Source organism: Hesperophylax consimilis, chromosome 12, assembly GCF_061612785.1.
Source record: "Hesperophylax consimilis isolate HC1 chromosome 12, BYU_Hcon_1.0, whole genome shotgun sequence".
NCBI classification, from domain to species: Eukaryota; Metazoa; Arthropoda; class Insecta; order Trichoptera; family Limnephilidae; genus Hesperophylax; species Hesperophylax consimilis.
Genome location: NC_142847.1, coordinates 32336662 through 32354196, shown reverse-complemented (window position 1 = coordinate 32354196; position 17535 = coordinate 32336662). Strand labels below are relative to the sequence as shown.

Genomic DNA, 17535 nt, shown 5'->3' with positions numbered 1-17535 from the left:
AGTGAAAACCCTGGGTTTTTACTATGTAAGCATGTGCGCAGCGATTATTAGATTTTTTAGCACCAAATCTGCAAAGAATAGTATTTTGCAAATATCAGCAGATTTAGTTCATAAAATAATTCTTTACTGAAGACATTACCTTTTCATTTACAAAATTTAATATTTTCTAGCGTAGCGTAAATTGTGATTCTCGTATATAAAACAATTTTTTTGTTACCTACAACATTGTTTTTTAGTCACAAATATTTTATTGCTAATCTCTGTTGCATTGCCGTTTTGAAATCCTTTACATCAACAAACGGCAAGTCGATTTATAAAGCTCTCGACTGGCAAGCCTAAGGTCGCGGTTCAATTCCCGACGTGCGCAAGTAAATTTTATTTGATTAATTTGTGTTATTTCACAATTTATTCATTCAAAATAATGGAAAGTATACTTGGGGCACATTCCAGAGAGGAAGATACTCTTAGTATCACTGTGTTGTAATACCACAATTAAGATTTGAAAAGATGCTTGAAATGGCTTTAGCCCTGTTTGGTGGCCAGATCTGAATAGCTAGGTACTCCCCCACCTTCCGCTTCCCCACCTCCTTCCCCTCCCCGCAACCTTTAGCCTCACAACATACCCCGATTTTCTCACTGGCTTGGGAGCACGCACGCCTTGGCTGGCACAGTCGGGAGCAGATGGGATGGGGCTCTTGTGCGGTATTCTTTTAAATAAATAAAACTATTTTCATATAAATAAAAAAAAACGAACATACGATCCAATACAAGATTTTTTCTAATAAATTTGTTTTCTCCGTCTTTTAATCTCGGATTGAACTCCCAATGACATAGGCCACGAACCGCTACTGTTTGTAGCTATGTATTTCTATGGGGGTATAACAAAACCCCTTGCTTCGGACCTGTTCATCTCTCATTCATACGTCATTTTTAAAATACTTAGAAAGCTTATTTCATTAAAGTAAAACACCTACACACCTCAAATGGCAAGAAATAACGTTCCTTTTAAATTACAAGAAAGTTATTAATTATTTTATCATGATTTATAATGTAGATATGCGACAGAAACATTAAAAAATACAAAAATTATATTATGAAGATGTCCGGTAAAAGACTAAAAATGATTATGTTTATTTTTAGGTGAAATTCAATAAAAATTTACTTTAATAATTAGCAGAATAAACAAGGCAATGAAAGAAATATTTTATAGACGTTTTCAGGAATAATTTTAATTAAGGAAAACAAAAATTCAAATAAAAACTATTGCTTTTTTTCGAATTTAAAAATACAAAACATTATGCCAGCACACGATAAAAATTACTGAGAACTTGTTGCTAGATAGTCCATCTTCAGACCAACACATTTTTTAATAAAAATATGTAAAAATTGTACCAATCTATCCGACTCTTCTGATTGTAACTGTACCTTGTGATTGACTACCCGAAACCGCTTCCATCGAAAAATATATATTTTTTTAAATACCTGTGTTCCCCACATGAGGCCTGAGGAAAACAAAAATCCCTCACAGCTTATGTAATCTTTTGGAATGCTGTGGGGAGAGTCTTTTTTAGAGAAAGAAAGAAGAGAAAGTTTTGGGAAGGAAAAAAGAAACTGAAGGTTCAGAAGTGATGGACGTATGAATCCATCCCCCCCACTGCCGTGCAAAGCGATGGGTGGAGAAAAGGTCTAGCTGGAGAGGTCAAAAGGTCTCTCTCAACCAGACTTGCCACTTTAGCCACGCAGAAGGTGTGCCCCTGTTAAATCACCAAACGTTGCATACCACTTAGGGTGAGCTACAGCATTGGTGTTGGTTATCCAAAAAATAGTTCCCGGGGCGACGGTACCCATACCCACCTCATAAATTGAAAATATTTGAGCCAAACAATACACGCTGTCTCTCAGCACACATTTTAAAACATTTCGCCATGGGTGTCGTCCTAATAATCGCGCCAGAGGCCGAACATACAGAGTATTCCTCTCTTAGAAAGCCAATTTTCATTTACAAAGAAATACAAACATTCCCGGGTTACGAATAACTTGACAATATTTTAAAATCTCCTAGTGAAAATATTGCTTTTGTACAACGTACAACGCTTGAGTGACATTCAAACGATGCGATGCTAACTTAGCCACTGAACGGTCACTGACAGTGTATCCTGAACGATTTTTCACAACCATAATAAATCAGTTTTTTTCTCTACCAGTTTTGTCCTCAAAACTTTTCTTATTTTTTACTGCAATAAAATGAGCTCTTGCTCAGAAAGTACAACTCAATAAGCCCTTATCAGAATATTGCAGTTGGTAACAAAACTGACAAGTTTACCCAACTTGAATCAAAATAAACTATCCGGTGACCTTTGCAGAAAGGAGATAAGAAAACGAAGTCCAAAAACATATAACGTTACATATATTTATGTATCGCTTCGTCGGATGTGCTACAAGCTTGTTATATCGAACAAAATAAAGCAAATTGGTTGCCTAAGTTTATTTATCATAACAAGTTTCAGTTTCAAGGTCCAAACAACCCTAAAAATATAGCAAAGTTCCTTTTCTTGGAATTCCAAACTAATTTTTTTGGTTTATCAAGAAACTATTTAAACAAGTTTTCTTATACTCAAAGCTTACATTTTAAAACGCTTAATATTGTTTAACGTTTTATTTGAAGGTTGGATATAATTTTACTTGACACCGCACAAGGTTTCCATCAGCCCAAAGCAAGATAATTTTTTTGGGGAATGTCGGGTAGGGATAAAACAAGAAATCAAAGAGTGAGTAAGTCATTTTCAGGGGTAGAAAGTTATAAACACATTAAAAAAATTATATTCGCCTTTACATTTTTTTTTCGCCTGAAATCAGTTTCGGGAAACGGAGCTCTATTTTAAATTTAAATTAAATAAATACCTTCATAAACACCACCGTGTAATCAAAAAGGATTGACACGTTTCAAAACCAGTGATTTGTTGTAAGGATATAACGTTATATAACGTACAAACGATAAACGAATACACGTACGAGCTCTATTTGTTCAATTTTATTTAATTTATTTTTTATTAAACATAATAGGTAGGTACCTGATTTTTTACGATAGATCATAAATTTTTACTACGTAGCCTAATATATTGATTCCGTCAGTGCAATATAGATACAGCAAATACCTACAATAGGATTGATACCAACTGGGTACTTTTTTAAGATGGTAAAATTTTCTAAGCAAGTTTCTTTAAAGAAAAACAACATTCCCGGGTTACGAATAACCTGAGAATATTTTAAAATCTCCTACTACTACCACAGTAAGCGAAGAATGTTTAGATATTAAGATTTGTGATAGAGGACTTAGCCAGCCAAGGAATTGAACTCACGATGCCTGGGTGGGACCCAACCGCGATGCCAACTCAGCCTATTTTGATTATATTTTCAATGTGGTGTGTACCAGTTGAATTTGACATCCAATATAAGACCTATAATACAGATATGTATATTTATATTGTATATGATAACATTTTTCTACGTTTTATGTAAAACATTATGCTCCTTATTCCTTATTTATTAAGACACGCTGTATAGTGTTAGGTAACGCAAATAAGCTATAGTTACGGACTCCCAGAATGCCGGATAAAACCCTACCAGTTTTTAGATCTAACATGTGCCGCAAGCGGTGCCAGTCGCGCTCGATCGCGGCACAAAGCTAGGCAGCGGCCATGATCCGTGACCCGACAGAACAAAAGCCAACGCTCCTAGCGCTAAGGTACGTCAATTTTGTAAAGTTCCCGCGTTTTACTCCAACGCTTGGTGCCGAGGCCTCCCGCTTCGCGACCGCCCCATCCCAATAAGATGGGCATCGTATTTGAATAAACCAGATGACCGGTAGCCATTTTTATCTGCCTGGCCGATTCGAGGGATGGCCTAATTCTTTGCCCATTATTAACTTGAATGCCCCGGAGCCCAGAGAGAATTTAGATAGGATAATGCTAAGATGTTTATCACCCATATTTTGTGTTGTTTAATACTATTACTGTTTATCTTATATATTGTGACGCCATGTGCTACCCGTTGTATTAAATCCGTTGTATCACAATACTTCTTTGTCCGATTGACGACCCACGCCTGAAGTTGAGTTGTCCATCTTGCCGACCACAGAGCTAGTCGCCGGCACTGTACACCCCCCTCGCTGGGGGCCCTCAAATCAACGAACCTAACAATAGGTAGAACCTGCAGACAAGCAGCCATGTGGCAGCTTTGTAGGACAACCCTTCATATTTTTTGTATGATCTGTAGGATCTAATTCAATTAAATAAATAAAACAGTGGGAATGACAAGCTACGACGAAGGAGTTGTAACAATTATATAATTTATCTAGAGGCGTAGAAGAACGTTTTTAACGTTTTGGTACCACCGTAATATTATTTATTTATTTATTTAGACGCCGTAAAAGGCTTTTACAATATACATGATTTATGTTTACAGTGGTTCACAGGAGCGAAACAGTATTATGTTAAACAGAATAATTACTGAGAAATTATGTTGAAAATTAAACAAGAATAACATCTGGTATACATAGGTACAATAGCATTTTTATTTTCAATCCGTACAGTAGTTTAGTATTGAGGTTATTGTTACCTTCAATATTGAATTTGGTTGAATTTGCTGAGAACTAAGAGTTAGCTCTATTGAAACAGGGCTGTCAGTAAGACATCTCATAATAATTTTGGGAAAAATTATAGTTTTGATTAAGTATATAAAATTATTAGATAACACTCTTCTGTCTGATATCTGATGTAAGTGCATAGTTTAGGTTGTGTGATAACTTATGAATAGAATGGTATTATGCCTAATAACATTGATAATATGCCATATCTGCCAAATGTTATTTGATATTAGCGTTACAATTAGTTTCAGGTGTTTTTTTTTAAATAACTTATTTAGTAAAACTTCAAGGAATGCGACAAATATTGCCATAAATGATTAAATAGTTTTATTTTTCATCACTAGAAAAAAAACAAGACTAGTAGGTGAGTGTTTTTTTAGTATGTATGTATATATGTTCTTGGATACTTGATTAGAATTCAAGAACAGTAATACAAAAAAGACTACACAGGACATCCGGCAGAATTATTGAGTTGTTTACGTGACCTTGGTTTAATGTGTTATTTTTGGTATTTCTTTTATCCCACTTAACCCTTTTATGTCAACATCTGAACAAAACAAGACATTAAAAAAGATAACCATTAAAATGTATTACGTCTTAACGTCGCTTATAATATAACTTATAACATACGAAGTAATACGTATTTGTGCGTAGTTGTTTTCTGCCTAAGAGGAAGCTGCAAGCAGAAAAAGTGTATATTCTTGGTATACCTTATATTGTAGGTAAAAGGCATTAAAATCGCTTAACAGACGGAGTCTAGAAAGGTTCGATTTCAAGCACAAAACAGGTTTTTATTTATTTTGTAAATAATTTTATAAGAAAGCAAAAAAGTTAATCAAGTGAAACTGTCGCAGATAATCTAAGCTATAATATATAATAGATAATCTAAGCTATAATATGATACTGTATTTTTCTTAAGTTGTTTCCTTTACGGGTTCAAACATTTCATTGAAAACATTTTTTTTAGTAGCTTACATTTATATTTTTTACTGAGTTTTTTTTTAACTTACTCTAACGAAACGACAGGAAAACCTTCAATTTATCTAAAACAATTTTTTTGGTATTCATAATGCACACCAATTCGTTATAAAGATTTATCAAAATAGTGATTTAGCATTAAGCTTTGCCATAAACTATGACATCAAGTGTACAGAAGAAGAATGCATGCTCGGCATAGTGAAAACCTTTTTCATGAAAATTGAAGATAAATAAAAGAAGAATGAGTTTGACAAGTAGTACCTACCCACCTTATAGATCTGGTTTATAAGAAAATCAAAAATAATTTGAATATAATTATTGATTTTGACAGGTCATCTCATACTCATCAAAATACTTTGAAGAAAATTATTGGTTTCGACAGGTCATCTCATACTCACCAAAAATAATCTGAAGAAATTATTGGTTTCGACAGGTCATCTCATACTCACCAAAAATAATCTGAAGAAATTATTGGTTTCGACAGGTCATCTCATACTCACCAAAAATAATCTGAAGAAATTATTGGTTTCGACAGGTCATCTCATACTCACCAAAAATAATCTGAAGAAATTATTGGTTTCGACAGGTCATCTCATACTCACCAAAAATAATCTGAAGAAATTATTGATTTCGACAAGTCATCTCATTTGAGTATTTTTCACCATATATGCAAATGAAAACATTCTTTCAAAATTTTATTTTTAAAATACGCATTGACTTTTTCTTTATTTAAGCTCCACACAGGAGGTATGTCATTCTTTGGGGATGCTGTGTGGGGTCTATAAATCGGTGACCGGATAAATCATCACAATGATAATTCATCACATCTTTAAAAAGTTATATAAAGTCATGGAAAGTGATGAAACAAAAACTAGTTACTGGGTTAAGTAGGTTAGGTTAGGTTAGGTTTTATTTTTTTTTCATAGTTTCTAATGACTGTATATCACTTTTTAAAAGTGTGTTGAATTGTCACTGTGTTGAGTTATCATGGAACCGTATAACTCATAGTAAAGTTATAATAAGCTCATTCGTAGTAGAAGTTAGCTTCTTGACCTTCTAAATCCGGAGGTGGCGAGTTTAAAAGCCGTTAAGGGATAAAAAAATAGGTTTTGATTACATATTGAAAATATTTTTATAACTGGATTGTGCACACGTAAGAGCGGACATTTGTAAAAACCCAGTATAAATATATTTTTTACCATCTCCAGCTAGACAAAGAAATCCTAAATTTGGGAGGCGGGTATATTTTATTGGATAACGAACACCTCTGCCATAGGTCACCAAAAGTGTTCGCTACGATGGGTGACTTAGCAGGGGTGCCCGGGTTCATGAAGGGTGCGGTTTGTCTAGGTCTGGAGAGCAAATGTGTTTTTCTACCTTCTGCGTGGCGGGCCGGATCGAGAGAAAATGGTTTAGGGGGGCCTTTTGACCTCATCGGCTGGACCCTCTCGACTCAACGCCTTGCACCTCAGTTGAAGGAATAAATACATATGTCACTCCTTGACACACCGAGCCTCAGATTCCTACCCAACCCTCATACATTTTTCCTTCCCAGAACTCCTTCCTTTCTTTAAAAAGACCCTCTACGCAGCATCCTTTAAGATATTATAGGCCCTAAAGGAATTTTTCAGGATTCCTGTGTTGAGCTAAAAATCTCTATTTCAGCGTTGTGAGAAACCATAGTTAAAGTTATTGAATAACGTTACCTGAAATGGCATAAGCTCTCTTTAATGACCAGATCTGAATAGTAGCATATTTTTCCCTTTTCATACATCTACAGCCGCAACATTCCATGGGGACCATTAATTGTAATCATTAATTGATGAAGCTAATTGAATTGGCTTAAGGCAATTCAGATTAACATAGTAAATATATTTTTTACAATAAATCCATCAAGACCTAATTAATGAGCGCTCCGGTGAAATCAGCTCAAAGGCAGACCGAAGAAAAGATAAATAGATTGCGTAAAAAGGTTTGGGTAGGATGGGATGGTTAGAACGGAGGACTCTAGGCGAATTACGAGTGAATTAAATTAGACGGTAGTCAGTGGAGAGTATTTGGCAAGGTGGCAAAATCTCATTCTGGGACGTGGCCCAGTGCTGATTTTTTTCCACACAGGAGGCCCCGAATTAAATAATTCACCACAGTGCCTATGTCATCTTAGGGATACTGTGTGGAGGATCTATTTGAGAAAAGAAAGGAGTGAATCTGAGTTTTACAGAGACCAATGTTGTAAGAGGGAGGAAACGTAAAGGCAGACAAATCATTACGCAGCTAAACTGTTGAGCACAAGTCAAATCGTAGAAATGTCCCGTACTCATGTGAAAAATATCAACCGTTTACAAATGTTGTTTGACTGTGCACCAGTGCCTAAGAGATCATTGACGCTAGTTAAATACCAGTAGAACAAGTATAACATTCCCACTCGACGCCTGTGCTCTAAATATTATATTCAGTTTGTTTAGATCAGAAAATTTATAAAACAAACCGAACGTTTTCCCCAGTAAAGGTCAAGGGTTTTATCAGGTATTCTTGGGGGCGGTTTCCAAATTCAACAGTAGGACGCATTTTCAATTTGTATAGGAATAAAGGTGCGTACCATTAATAATGTTTTTATAAAATTAGAGTGGACTGACTGACCTGATAGCCAAAGCTGCAAGCGAGGAAGCCTTCCTGCCTCTCCCCACTGCGGTGTTGGTGCCGATGTCGGCGGCCAGGAACTTGAGACGTCTGTTGGGCAGCAGGGTGGGGTCTCTATTCACTGCGGAGATGGCGAGGGGAAGGGCACCCAACACCACCTGTCGGAAAAACAACACACAATTAGTTTTATCTGTTTATTTTGTTTTTACAACATTTTTTTAGGACATCGCTACCTTCTGTCGACATAAAAATTCTGGCATTTGTCTCAGTGGTAGCAAAGTGATTATTCTGGTGGTCCTACAAAGGAAGGGAAGTAATGTCTGTGAACAAATAAAAACAAAATTCAGTACAAATAAAAAATTTTTAGGCACGAAGTTTATTCATATTTCTAGGTTGTTGGTACTACTGCGACAGCAATGAAGACTGCTTCGATGATGGGGAGATTCCTCAAAGATTCTCTTAATTTCTGATTTAATGATTTCTATTAATAAAACCTCAAATTAAAATGCAAACAAGTTTATACGAACAATATTATAATTACGTTGTACCTAACTGCTATACATATATATATATATATATATGGGGGAATATTTTGATAAAGCTATTTAAATCGACTAACACATTAACAGTATTTTGTCGGCTGAAATAAAAAAATTATTTTGGATTTTGGATTTTTATATTTTGTACCTACATACTGTATGGATCAAATTCAACAATATTTTTCTTTACATAAATATATTTCGGTGCAAGTGTTTTAAACAGTCATTTACTGCACTATTTACGAGTATAATTTTGTTAATATTGTTATATATGTAAAAGCCTTAATAGGCGTAAAATAAATAAATATAAAAAGAGAAGATCTTAACTGATGTATTGTTTTTATTGGAAGACCCTTTGTTGTAATAACTTTTTAAGGTTATATCCATCAACGTAATATAACATTGAAGAAGAAGATATTAATAATAAAACAGAAAAATGAAACAGAACAATACACAGAAAAAGAAAAAGGTAACGGTCTCAACTATGAATCAAACCATCTCTGTCTTACCGGGATAACGCCTCTAACCACTCGGCCAACTAAATTAATTTACCTCGTATTTCTAATTAAGGGGCATTTAGACTCTAATAACGGAGGCTTGCTCTAAGCTCACATTTTAATTATTTCTGATGAACGTATTACTAAAATCTCGAATGTCTGTAGAGAGATAAACACCGATTCAAGATATTAAAATTTAAGATGAAAAAAAAACAATTATCTAAAACGGTTTGAAAATTTTATAAAATGTTTTTTAACTGTAAAATTAGCAGTAAGCACCAGATTTTATTTTTCTAGACGATCAATTAGTCCCAATTTTTATTAATAATAATTCCCAAGGGATCCCTCTAAATAAAATTTAGATTAACGCAATACGTTCATCAGAAATAATTAAAATAAACCCCACGGAAAAAATCAATTTTCTAGGCCTGACAAGGAAAACTCGACCGTAGGTCCGTCCACTACGCCGTGCCGCTCGCTGAATACTGTTTTTACACGACTTCATCACTTATGTCGTTAAGATTCCACCTTTATTTTAGAGATTCGCGAATTCAACCGCAGGTTTGTCCAAAACATCAGGGCAACGCGTGGCAAATTTTTGTGCACGGCTGCTTCACTTACGTCGTTAAGATTTTGGCTTAGGTTATTGTCTCGTCTTAAGAAATAACAATATTAAATATCTTTACTCCGCCTGAGCACAAGACCCCCTAGTGAGATGGACTTATCATTGATTAAATTAGTTAAATACTATTAGTTTTCTTAAATACACAATAATTTATATGTTTCATATTGAAGCTAATAAAAAAACAATATATTTAAAACCTATCCGACTTACATCAAAGCAAAATTCATTTTTTTTTTTTAAATAAGTCATTTGTATACGCCGGTTTTCGTTATTTAAATAACTGCCAACAACATTGATCCAAACATTTAACAAAATCTTAATTTCATAAGACGTTTTTTATTGCTGGTAGGGATTGTGAAAACTTTAATATTTTTTGCAATGAATTAACTATCCTTAATTTACTGCTTGAAAAAATACTTCTCTGTAAGAAATAAATAACAAATTTTATAAGAACATTCCCATTAGCTTTCATTCAAAATTATTACGAATTGTTATTTTGTTTATGAATATATTAAGTTCGCATGTATTTTCACTTTACAACCCTTTCGTCTGTCGAAAACATTTAAACCGTCACACAACACATTTTGTTCGAAAACTTAAATAATGTAAACTTAAAACAATATTTGATAAATTTAATATGACGTCTTGTCAGTTAAATCTTTTGGCAGTGTAGGCTTCGGTGGGTATTATGGGTAGTGACTCATTGGTTAAGAGCGGGAGCCATGGTACCAGCTCAATATTTTCGTACGGCTCAAAGAGTCTTCCTCCGATATAGCTCCCCCGGTACGGCTACCCGCTCACAGAGTAAGCGTATGAATGTTCGTACTACTCTTGATACCGGATGAAATTATAAAATGCTACGTAGTTAGTAGGTGAAGGTACAAATTTCCAACACCAGGTGTCGGACTGTCAGACGCCGTTAACATTTGTTTAGTATGAAATACCAATGAATACTTGGATAATTTTAATGGCAATATGTTTCTAAAATATCTTCTGAGGAAAAAGAGTAACCAATAAATTGAGCCGTGGTATAGTTTATCGGGAGTCGTACGAATATGGCTCACCAAAAAAAGGTAGCTCAATTGTGCGGCTCGGTCATGAACGACTCATCGCTACTCCGTAGTAAGCACTCAAAAATAAGAAGAAGATAGATTGAAAGAAAGATATGTCTATACGAATGCTAGAGGGAGCGAGCTAACATAAAAAAAACTATTATAATTTTTTTATTGGAGTTAGCCACTATTGTGAAAATATTTTATAAAATATGACTTATTAAAAATAGAGCAAAAATTTATCGACAAATGTCTAAGTAGTATTGAAAGAAACACTGTGAATTTTGTCATACCTATAACATATTAAATAACAGAACCATATGAGGTTTTTTTTAATTTTTGGAGCATATTTTCCGTTTTTTTTTCTCAACTAATGTGTAGAGAAAAATATTTAAAAAATAACAATGAAAGCTCAAAAACTTAGAAGCTTTCAAGGTAAGTATTATATTTCGATAGATATTCGGAATACAGAACATTAAATGTTTGTCTCGTAATGGAAACATTGATGTATATAGTTGAGTCTATATTCCTTACAAAATCAGAGTAAAATTCTATTCCCGTGCGGAAAGTAGGAAGGGATATGTGGCGGCTATCGATGTCGCCCGAATCCTTCCGACAGCGAACGAACTCTACACCCGGGACCATTTTGGTAACCGGTGCGCCAATTTCAGGTGCTCCTTGAGATGGCCTGTGCTTAGAGTAGCTGATTTAGATTAAAATCATCTTTGTTTCAGGTGCCAAGCGTATTGTTCCTGTCACTCCACGGTTATTCCTCTATAACAACTTTAATATTGTTTATGCGCGATTGCTTTGTATTTTATTTTTATTTTTATACACTCATTAGTTTTACTTTCTTTGTCTTATGGCATGATCGCAATGCATTTATTATTTTATTTGTTTGTTTTATTATTCATTTATTGTGTATATTGGCTTTTTACACCGTTTTTGCCCGTTCTTTACACTGTTTATTTTTGCACATTCTTCCTTTTACTTTTGAATTTGGGCCTTATTTATTAGGAATGCGTTGATAATGATAATACTGTTTCTTTTTGTGTTTTTAGCTCTTTAATACTATGTTAATCTTTTTTTCCCTTCTTTTTTTTCTATTATGAACGGTCAATTTGTTGTTGATCACAACTTAATTTCTACGTTTGTTATTTGCCTTTTTATTTGTTACTAACAAATTGGTTTATGATTAGGTTGTCGAACTGAACTCTATCGTACTGTGTTGCTCATTTCCCCACCATAGGGGCGGATAGACCCTGTTCCTGCATCCAGTAAGGTGCCTCCCCCGGCATCATGAGCGGGCCTGGGGAATGTTTGCGCGAGCCCGGTCCCCTTCCGTCCTGCCTCCGGTGACCTGAGGCTCACTTCATTCCCTAGGGTCTGTAGGAGTATCTCCCCCCATATATAGTATCTCCCATTTACATTTCTTCGAGGGTACTCTCGGAAAACTGGCTAAGAGACGCGGGTGCTTGGGATCGTTGTAGCCAGGCCGCTTGCCACGCTCATTTTTGCCGGGACTGCCCCGTGATAGTGGGGTAAACTGCCCTCGATACGCGGCTTGTATATTTTTATGTTTCAATCATACTTCCACTTGTAAATATTGTTCTCCTTATTTATTATTTAATTTTAGATGCCAAACCACCAGGCGAACACATTTCAGATGTGTTCTTATTTTGTGTTACTATTACTATTAACGTGCGGTGATCTTCTCGCGTATGTGACGCATGTTTGGGGGCGGTGCCTGAAACGTCACGGTGAGACCCAAACGGTCGCACTAGACATATCCAAGGCCTTTGACCGGGTCTGGCACCGAGGACTTGTCAATAAATTGCCTTCTTACGGACTTCCCGCATCCCTGTGTACATGAATTGCTGACTTTTTAAGGGATAGGTCGATTCAGGCGGTTGCTGACGGTTTCACCTCTTCCTCGCACTCTATAAATGCTGGCGTCCCACAGGGATCGGTTCTCGGTCTCCGACTTTGTTTTTGTTTCACATCAATGACCTTTTGACATGTGCGCCGATTCATTGTTACGCTGATGACAGTACAGTTCATGATAGCTTTTTGTTTGACAGGCCCCCAAAGGGCACACAAACTCCAACAGCTCGGAGGGCTTTTAAGCAGAGAATAGACGGTTATTTCGAGAGTATTTCCTCCTGTTTTAATTTTAATGTTTCAAAGACCCAATCCTGTCTGATTACGTCTAAAAGGTATCCAAATGATAATCTAGTCTCCTTCAACGTAAGCAATCTTCCGAACAGGTCTTCCATTGATATGCTTGGTGTAACTATAAATGACCAGCTCAGGTACGGGGGCTCCATCGAAGCCAGAGTAAAGTTGGCCCCTCAGAAGCTGGGCGTACTGTACAGGGCCCACAGATACTTTAATAGTACACAACTGCTGACCCTGTACAAATCACAAGTGTGCCCTACTGTCGAATTTGGCAGCCATCTCTGGTCCGGAGCCCCAAAATACCTGAAAAAAACCCTTGACTCTGTGCAGAAATGGGCGGTCCGTTTGATAGAGTCCCCAATCTTCACAAACTGACTGCAATCTTTAGAGTACAGGCGTCAGGTAGGTATGCTGTCCTTGTTCTATCGGTATTACAATGGAAGATGCTCTGAGGAACTAGCGTCATTGATCTCTTCGGCACCGGTGCGTAGTTGGGATACACGCCAAACGCGCGCCCAACATTTGTACACGGTTGACATTTGTCACATGAGAACGGGTCGCTTCTACGATTCGTTCTTAGGTTCAACAGCTCGGCTGTGGAACGAACTGCCGGCCTCTGTGTTTCCTACCTCCTACAACATGGGACTCTTCAAGACCAATGTTCACTCCTTCCTCTCCACAAAAAGACCCTCCACACAGCATCCCCAAAGATGACATAGGCCCTGAGGGAAATTATTTTCCTCAAGGTCTCCTGTGTGGAGTTAATATAAAAAATAATAAAAAATGTAAGTATGCATACATTATTTCGTACTAACAATCATGCATGCAGGGACATTGGAGGGTCTAGAATCGTTTTAAAATAAATTTAGCTTCTTTTTACAAAAAAATTAGAGTCCTGACGCGTGCGGCTAAGGAGGTTAAACAATCAGTTTCCTCACACAGCCGTCGGGAAAGGGTGGGTCCCCTCCAATGCTCCTTGGGTTATCCTTGAGTTCCAAGAATACTGATTATGGTAAAATCCTATTTACAGATGAAAGGTTATAACATTGCTTTCCCTATCTTTTCCAGTACGACTTGTACAATATCTTAGCGTGCATGTTGGCATTTTGAAGTGATGCCAAAAAGCCAATTTTTGCCGATTTACATACTACATTTTACATACCTCAATGAATGGAAATGACTGCTAGTTAAAAATCGCAAATTTTATGTAACTGTGCCTACCGCCCTTCAGTTTTTAATCTAGTTTCTAAGGTCTTTTCAAAAGATTTTTTTTTTCACCATAACCCGAGATAAATATAGTTTTTATACGTAGTTATATCGTAGAAAGTCGCAATTTGAACATATTTATAAGCTGTAGATTATGTAATCATGGTTTTTACAAGATTCGAATTCAAATTATAAAAGTCTTTGACGTATTATTACGGGAAAGATTTTACATAAAATGTTTCCCATGTCTTGCTATGTAGTTATGCTTAATTAAGTTGGTATCTGGCAAAATTTTATTAAAAGCATGTTTTTTCCAAGCATTGGAATAATCTGTCATAATATATGAATAAAAATGTAAATGTTCATTTGTTCAAAATCTTAAATCTCCGAAAGTTCTTTATCGATTATTTGAAATAATGACTCATTCGAATACGCGTGTGTTTTTATATACTTATATCACCTGTGACAGGTAAAAACATACTTTTTTTCTATCGGCATAGACAGACTGAGCCACAGTAACGCGTGGCGGGGTACAGTCATATTAGTATAAAAACTAATTAGCAATCAATTAATTTTTTTTATATTTTTTGTTTTTTTTTTTACATTTATAATTTATATATTTTTTTATATTTTACGTTTAATTTATTATTATTAATTAATTGTAATAATACTATGTTATCACTATTATTGTTATAATACTAGTTGTAATACTTGTTACAATTATGTTTATAGTTAATTTGAAGATTGAATTATGTATATCAAATTATGTTTGTAGCTAGTTAAAAGATTGTATTATGTTGAATCACGTTTGTAGTTTTTTAATAAGATTTGAATACTGTTCTCATATCATCTCCGAAACATTATTTTCATTTTGTGTATGCTTACTCCTCCCATAAACACGAGCTCCTGGAGCTCATCTTATGGAGTAGCAGAACAATTATGAAAATAAAATTCATAAAATCATAAATAGTTAAAATATTAAAAATAAGATTGCAATATTACGAGAAAATCGAAGATAGGTATATCTGAATATTGGTTCCTAACAACAATAATAAGGAACTCCAGTCAAAAATATTATAGCTTAAAATATATGATTATTTTTAAAGATAAACTGATGTTTACGTGTGAAGGTTTTTATGCAAAGCACAAAGGAAAACATATTATTATGAAGCAATACTTAATATCCTAAAATATCTATATAAATTGAAAAAAACTTCCGAGAAAATTGTTCCTTTCCTGTCGGCGGCGTGTATTTTTTCTCGGAAGCTTTTTCAATTTATATAGGTGATTCAGGCTAGTAATTATTTCTTAAAAAAATAATAAAAATAAAAACGTTTTTCGTGGTTGATATCATAGAATCGACGGTTTCAGGCTTAAAGCCGCGTCTTCACGAGTTATTCATTCTTCTTTTGTGTAAAAAATGTATAAGTAACGAGTCTGTTTTGTTTTAATATTAAATAGGTGATCTTTTTTAGTTTTCACAAAATTTATAGTTAATTTGGGTGACTTTAAGCTCTATACTCAATGACGTTACAATATGTATAGACATGCTGTAGCAATCTCAAAGTAGCAAGCAAAAAGTTAGTCAATTGTAGTGTTTTTTATTTCGCAATTTTTTCAAACTGTCCCACGCCTCGCAATGTCATACGCTACCTCTAAATAAATGGCCTTAAAGAGTGCTAAAATTTCCTCGTGTGTGATGACATGATAAACACGACGAAAGACAAACATCCACGGGTTACGATAACCTGACAATATTTGAAAATCTCCAACTACCACCACAGTAAGCGGAAAATGTTGCTTGTGTTATGATGGAGGATTGAACCAGTCAAGGAGTTGAACACACTACGCGATGTGTACTCGCGATTTTTTTATTTTTTATATTAACTCCACACAGGAGTCCCCGAGGAAAATAATTTCCCTCAGGGCCTATGTCATCTTTGGGGAAGCTGTGTGGAGGGTCTTATTGTGGAGTGGAAGGAGTGAACATGGGTCTTGAAGAGTCCCATGTTGTAGGAGGGAGGAAATACAGAGGCCGGCAGTTCGTTCCACAGCCGAGCTGTTGAACTTAAGAACGAATCGTAGAAGCGACCCGTTCTCATGTGACAAATGTCAACTGTGTACAAATGTTGGGCACGCGTTTGGCGTGTATCCCGACTACGCACCGGTGCCGAAGGGATCAATGACGCTAGTTCCTCAGAGCATCTTCCATTGTAATACCGATAGAACAGGGACAGCATACCTACCTGACGCCTGTGCTCTAAAGATTGCAGTCCGTTTCTGCACAGAGTCAAGGGTTTTTTTCAGGTATTTAGGGGCTCCGGACCAGAGATGGCTGCCAAATTCGACAGTAGGGCGCACTTGCGATTTGTACAGGGTCAGCAGTTGTGTACTATTAAAGTATCTGCGGACCCTGTACAGTATGCCCAGCTTCTGAGAGGCCAATTTTACTCTGGCTTCGATGGAGCCCCCGTACCTGAGCTGGTCACTTATAGTTACACCAAGCATATCAATGGAAGACCTGTTCGGAACATTGCTTCCGTTGAAGGAGACTAAATTATCATTTGGATCCCTTTTAGTTGTAATCAGACAGGATTGGGTCTTTGAAACATTAAATTCGACGAGATTATTTTTACCCCAGGAGGAAATACTCTCGAGATAACCGTCCATTCTCTGCTTCAAAGCCCTCCGAGCCGTTGGAGTTTGTGTGCCCTTTGGGGGCTTGTCAAACAAAAAGCTATCATAAACTGTACTGTCATCCGCGTAACAATGAATCGGTGCACATGTCAAAAGGTCATTGATGTGCAACAAAAACAAAGTCGGAGACAGAACCGATCCCTGTGGGACGCCAGCATTTATGGAGTGCGAGGAAGAGGTGAAACCGTCAGCTACCGCCTGAATCGACCTATCCCTTAAAAAGTCAGCAATCCACGTACACAGGGATGCGGGAAGTCCGTAAGAAGGCAATTTGTTGACAAGTCCTCGGTGCCAGACCCGGTCAAAGGCCTTGGATATGTCTAGTGCGACCGTTTGGGTCTCACCGTGACGTTCCAGGCACCGCCCCCAAACATGCGTCACATACGCGAGAAGATCACCGCACGAGCGGTTCCTCCGGAATCCGTATTGACGGTCGTTGATAATTTTGTTCTTCTCGAGGTATGTGAGCAGTTTGTCG

At 36.2% G+C, this 17535-nt stretch overlaps 1 protein-coding gene across 1 annotated transcript in view; it reads right to left on the bottom strand.

The window, feature by feature from the left end:
• The window catches only part of Gyc32E (Guanylyl cyclase at 32E), a 345132-nt gene that overhangs the window by 274623 nt on the left and 52974 nt on the right, over positions 1-17535 (bottom strand). The window contains exon 3 of the mRNA XM_089637598.1: positions 8264-8421. Within this exon, the coding sequence (XP_089493724.1) occupies positions 8264-8421 (158 nt within the window). The remainder of the gene's footprint in view (positions 1-8263; positions 8422-17535) is intronic.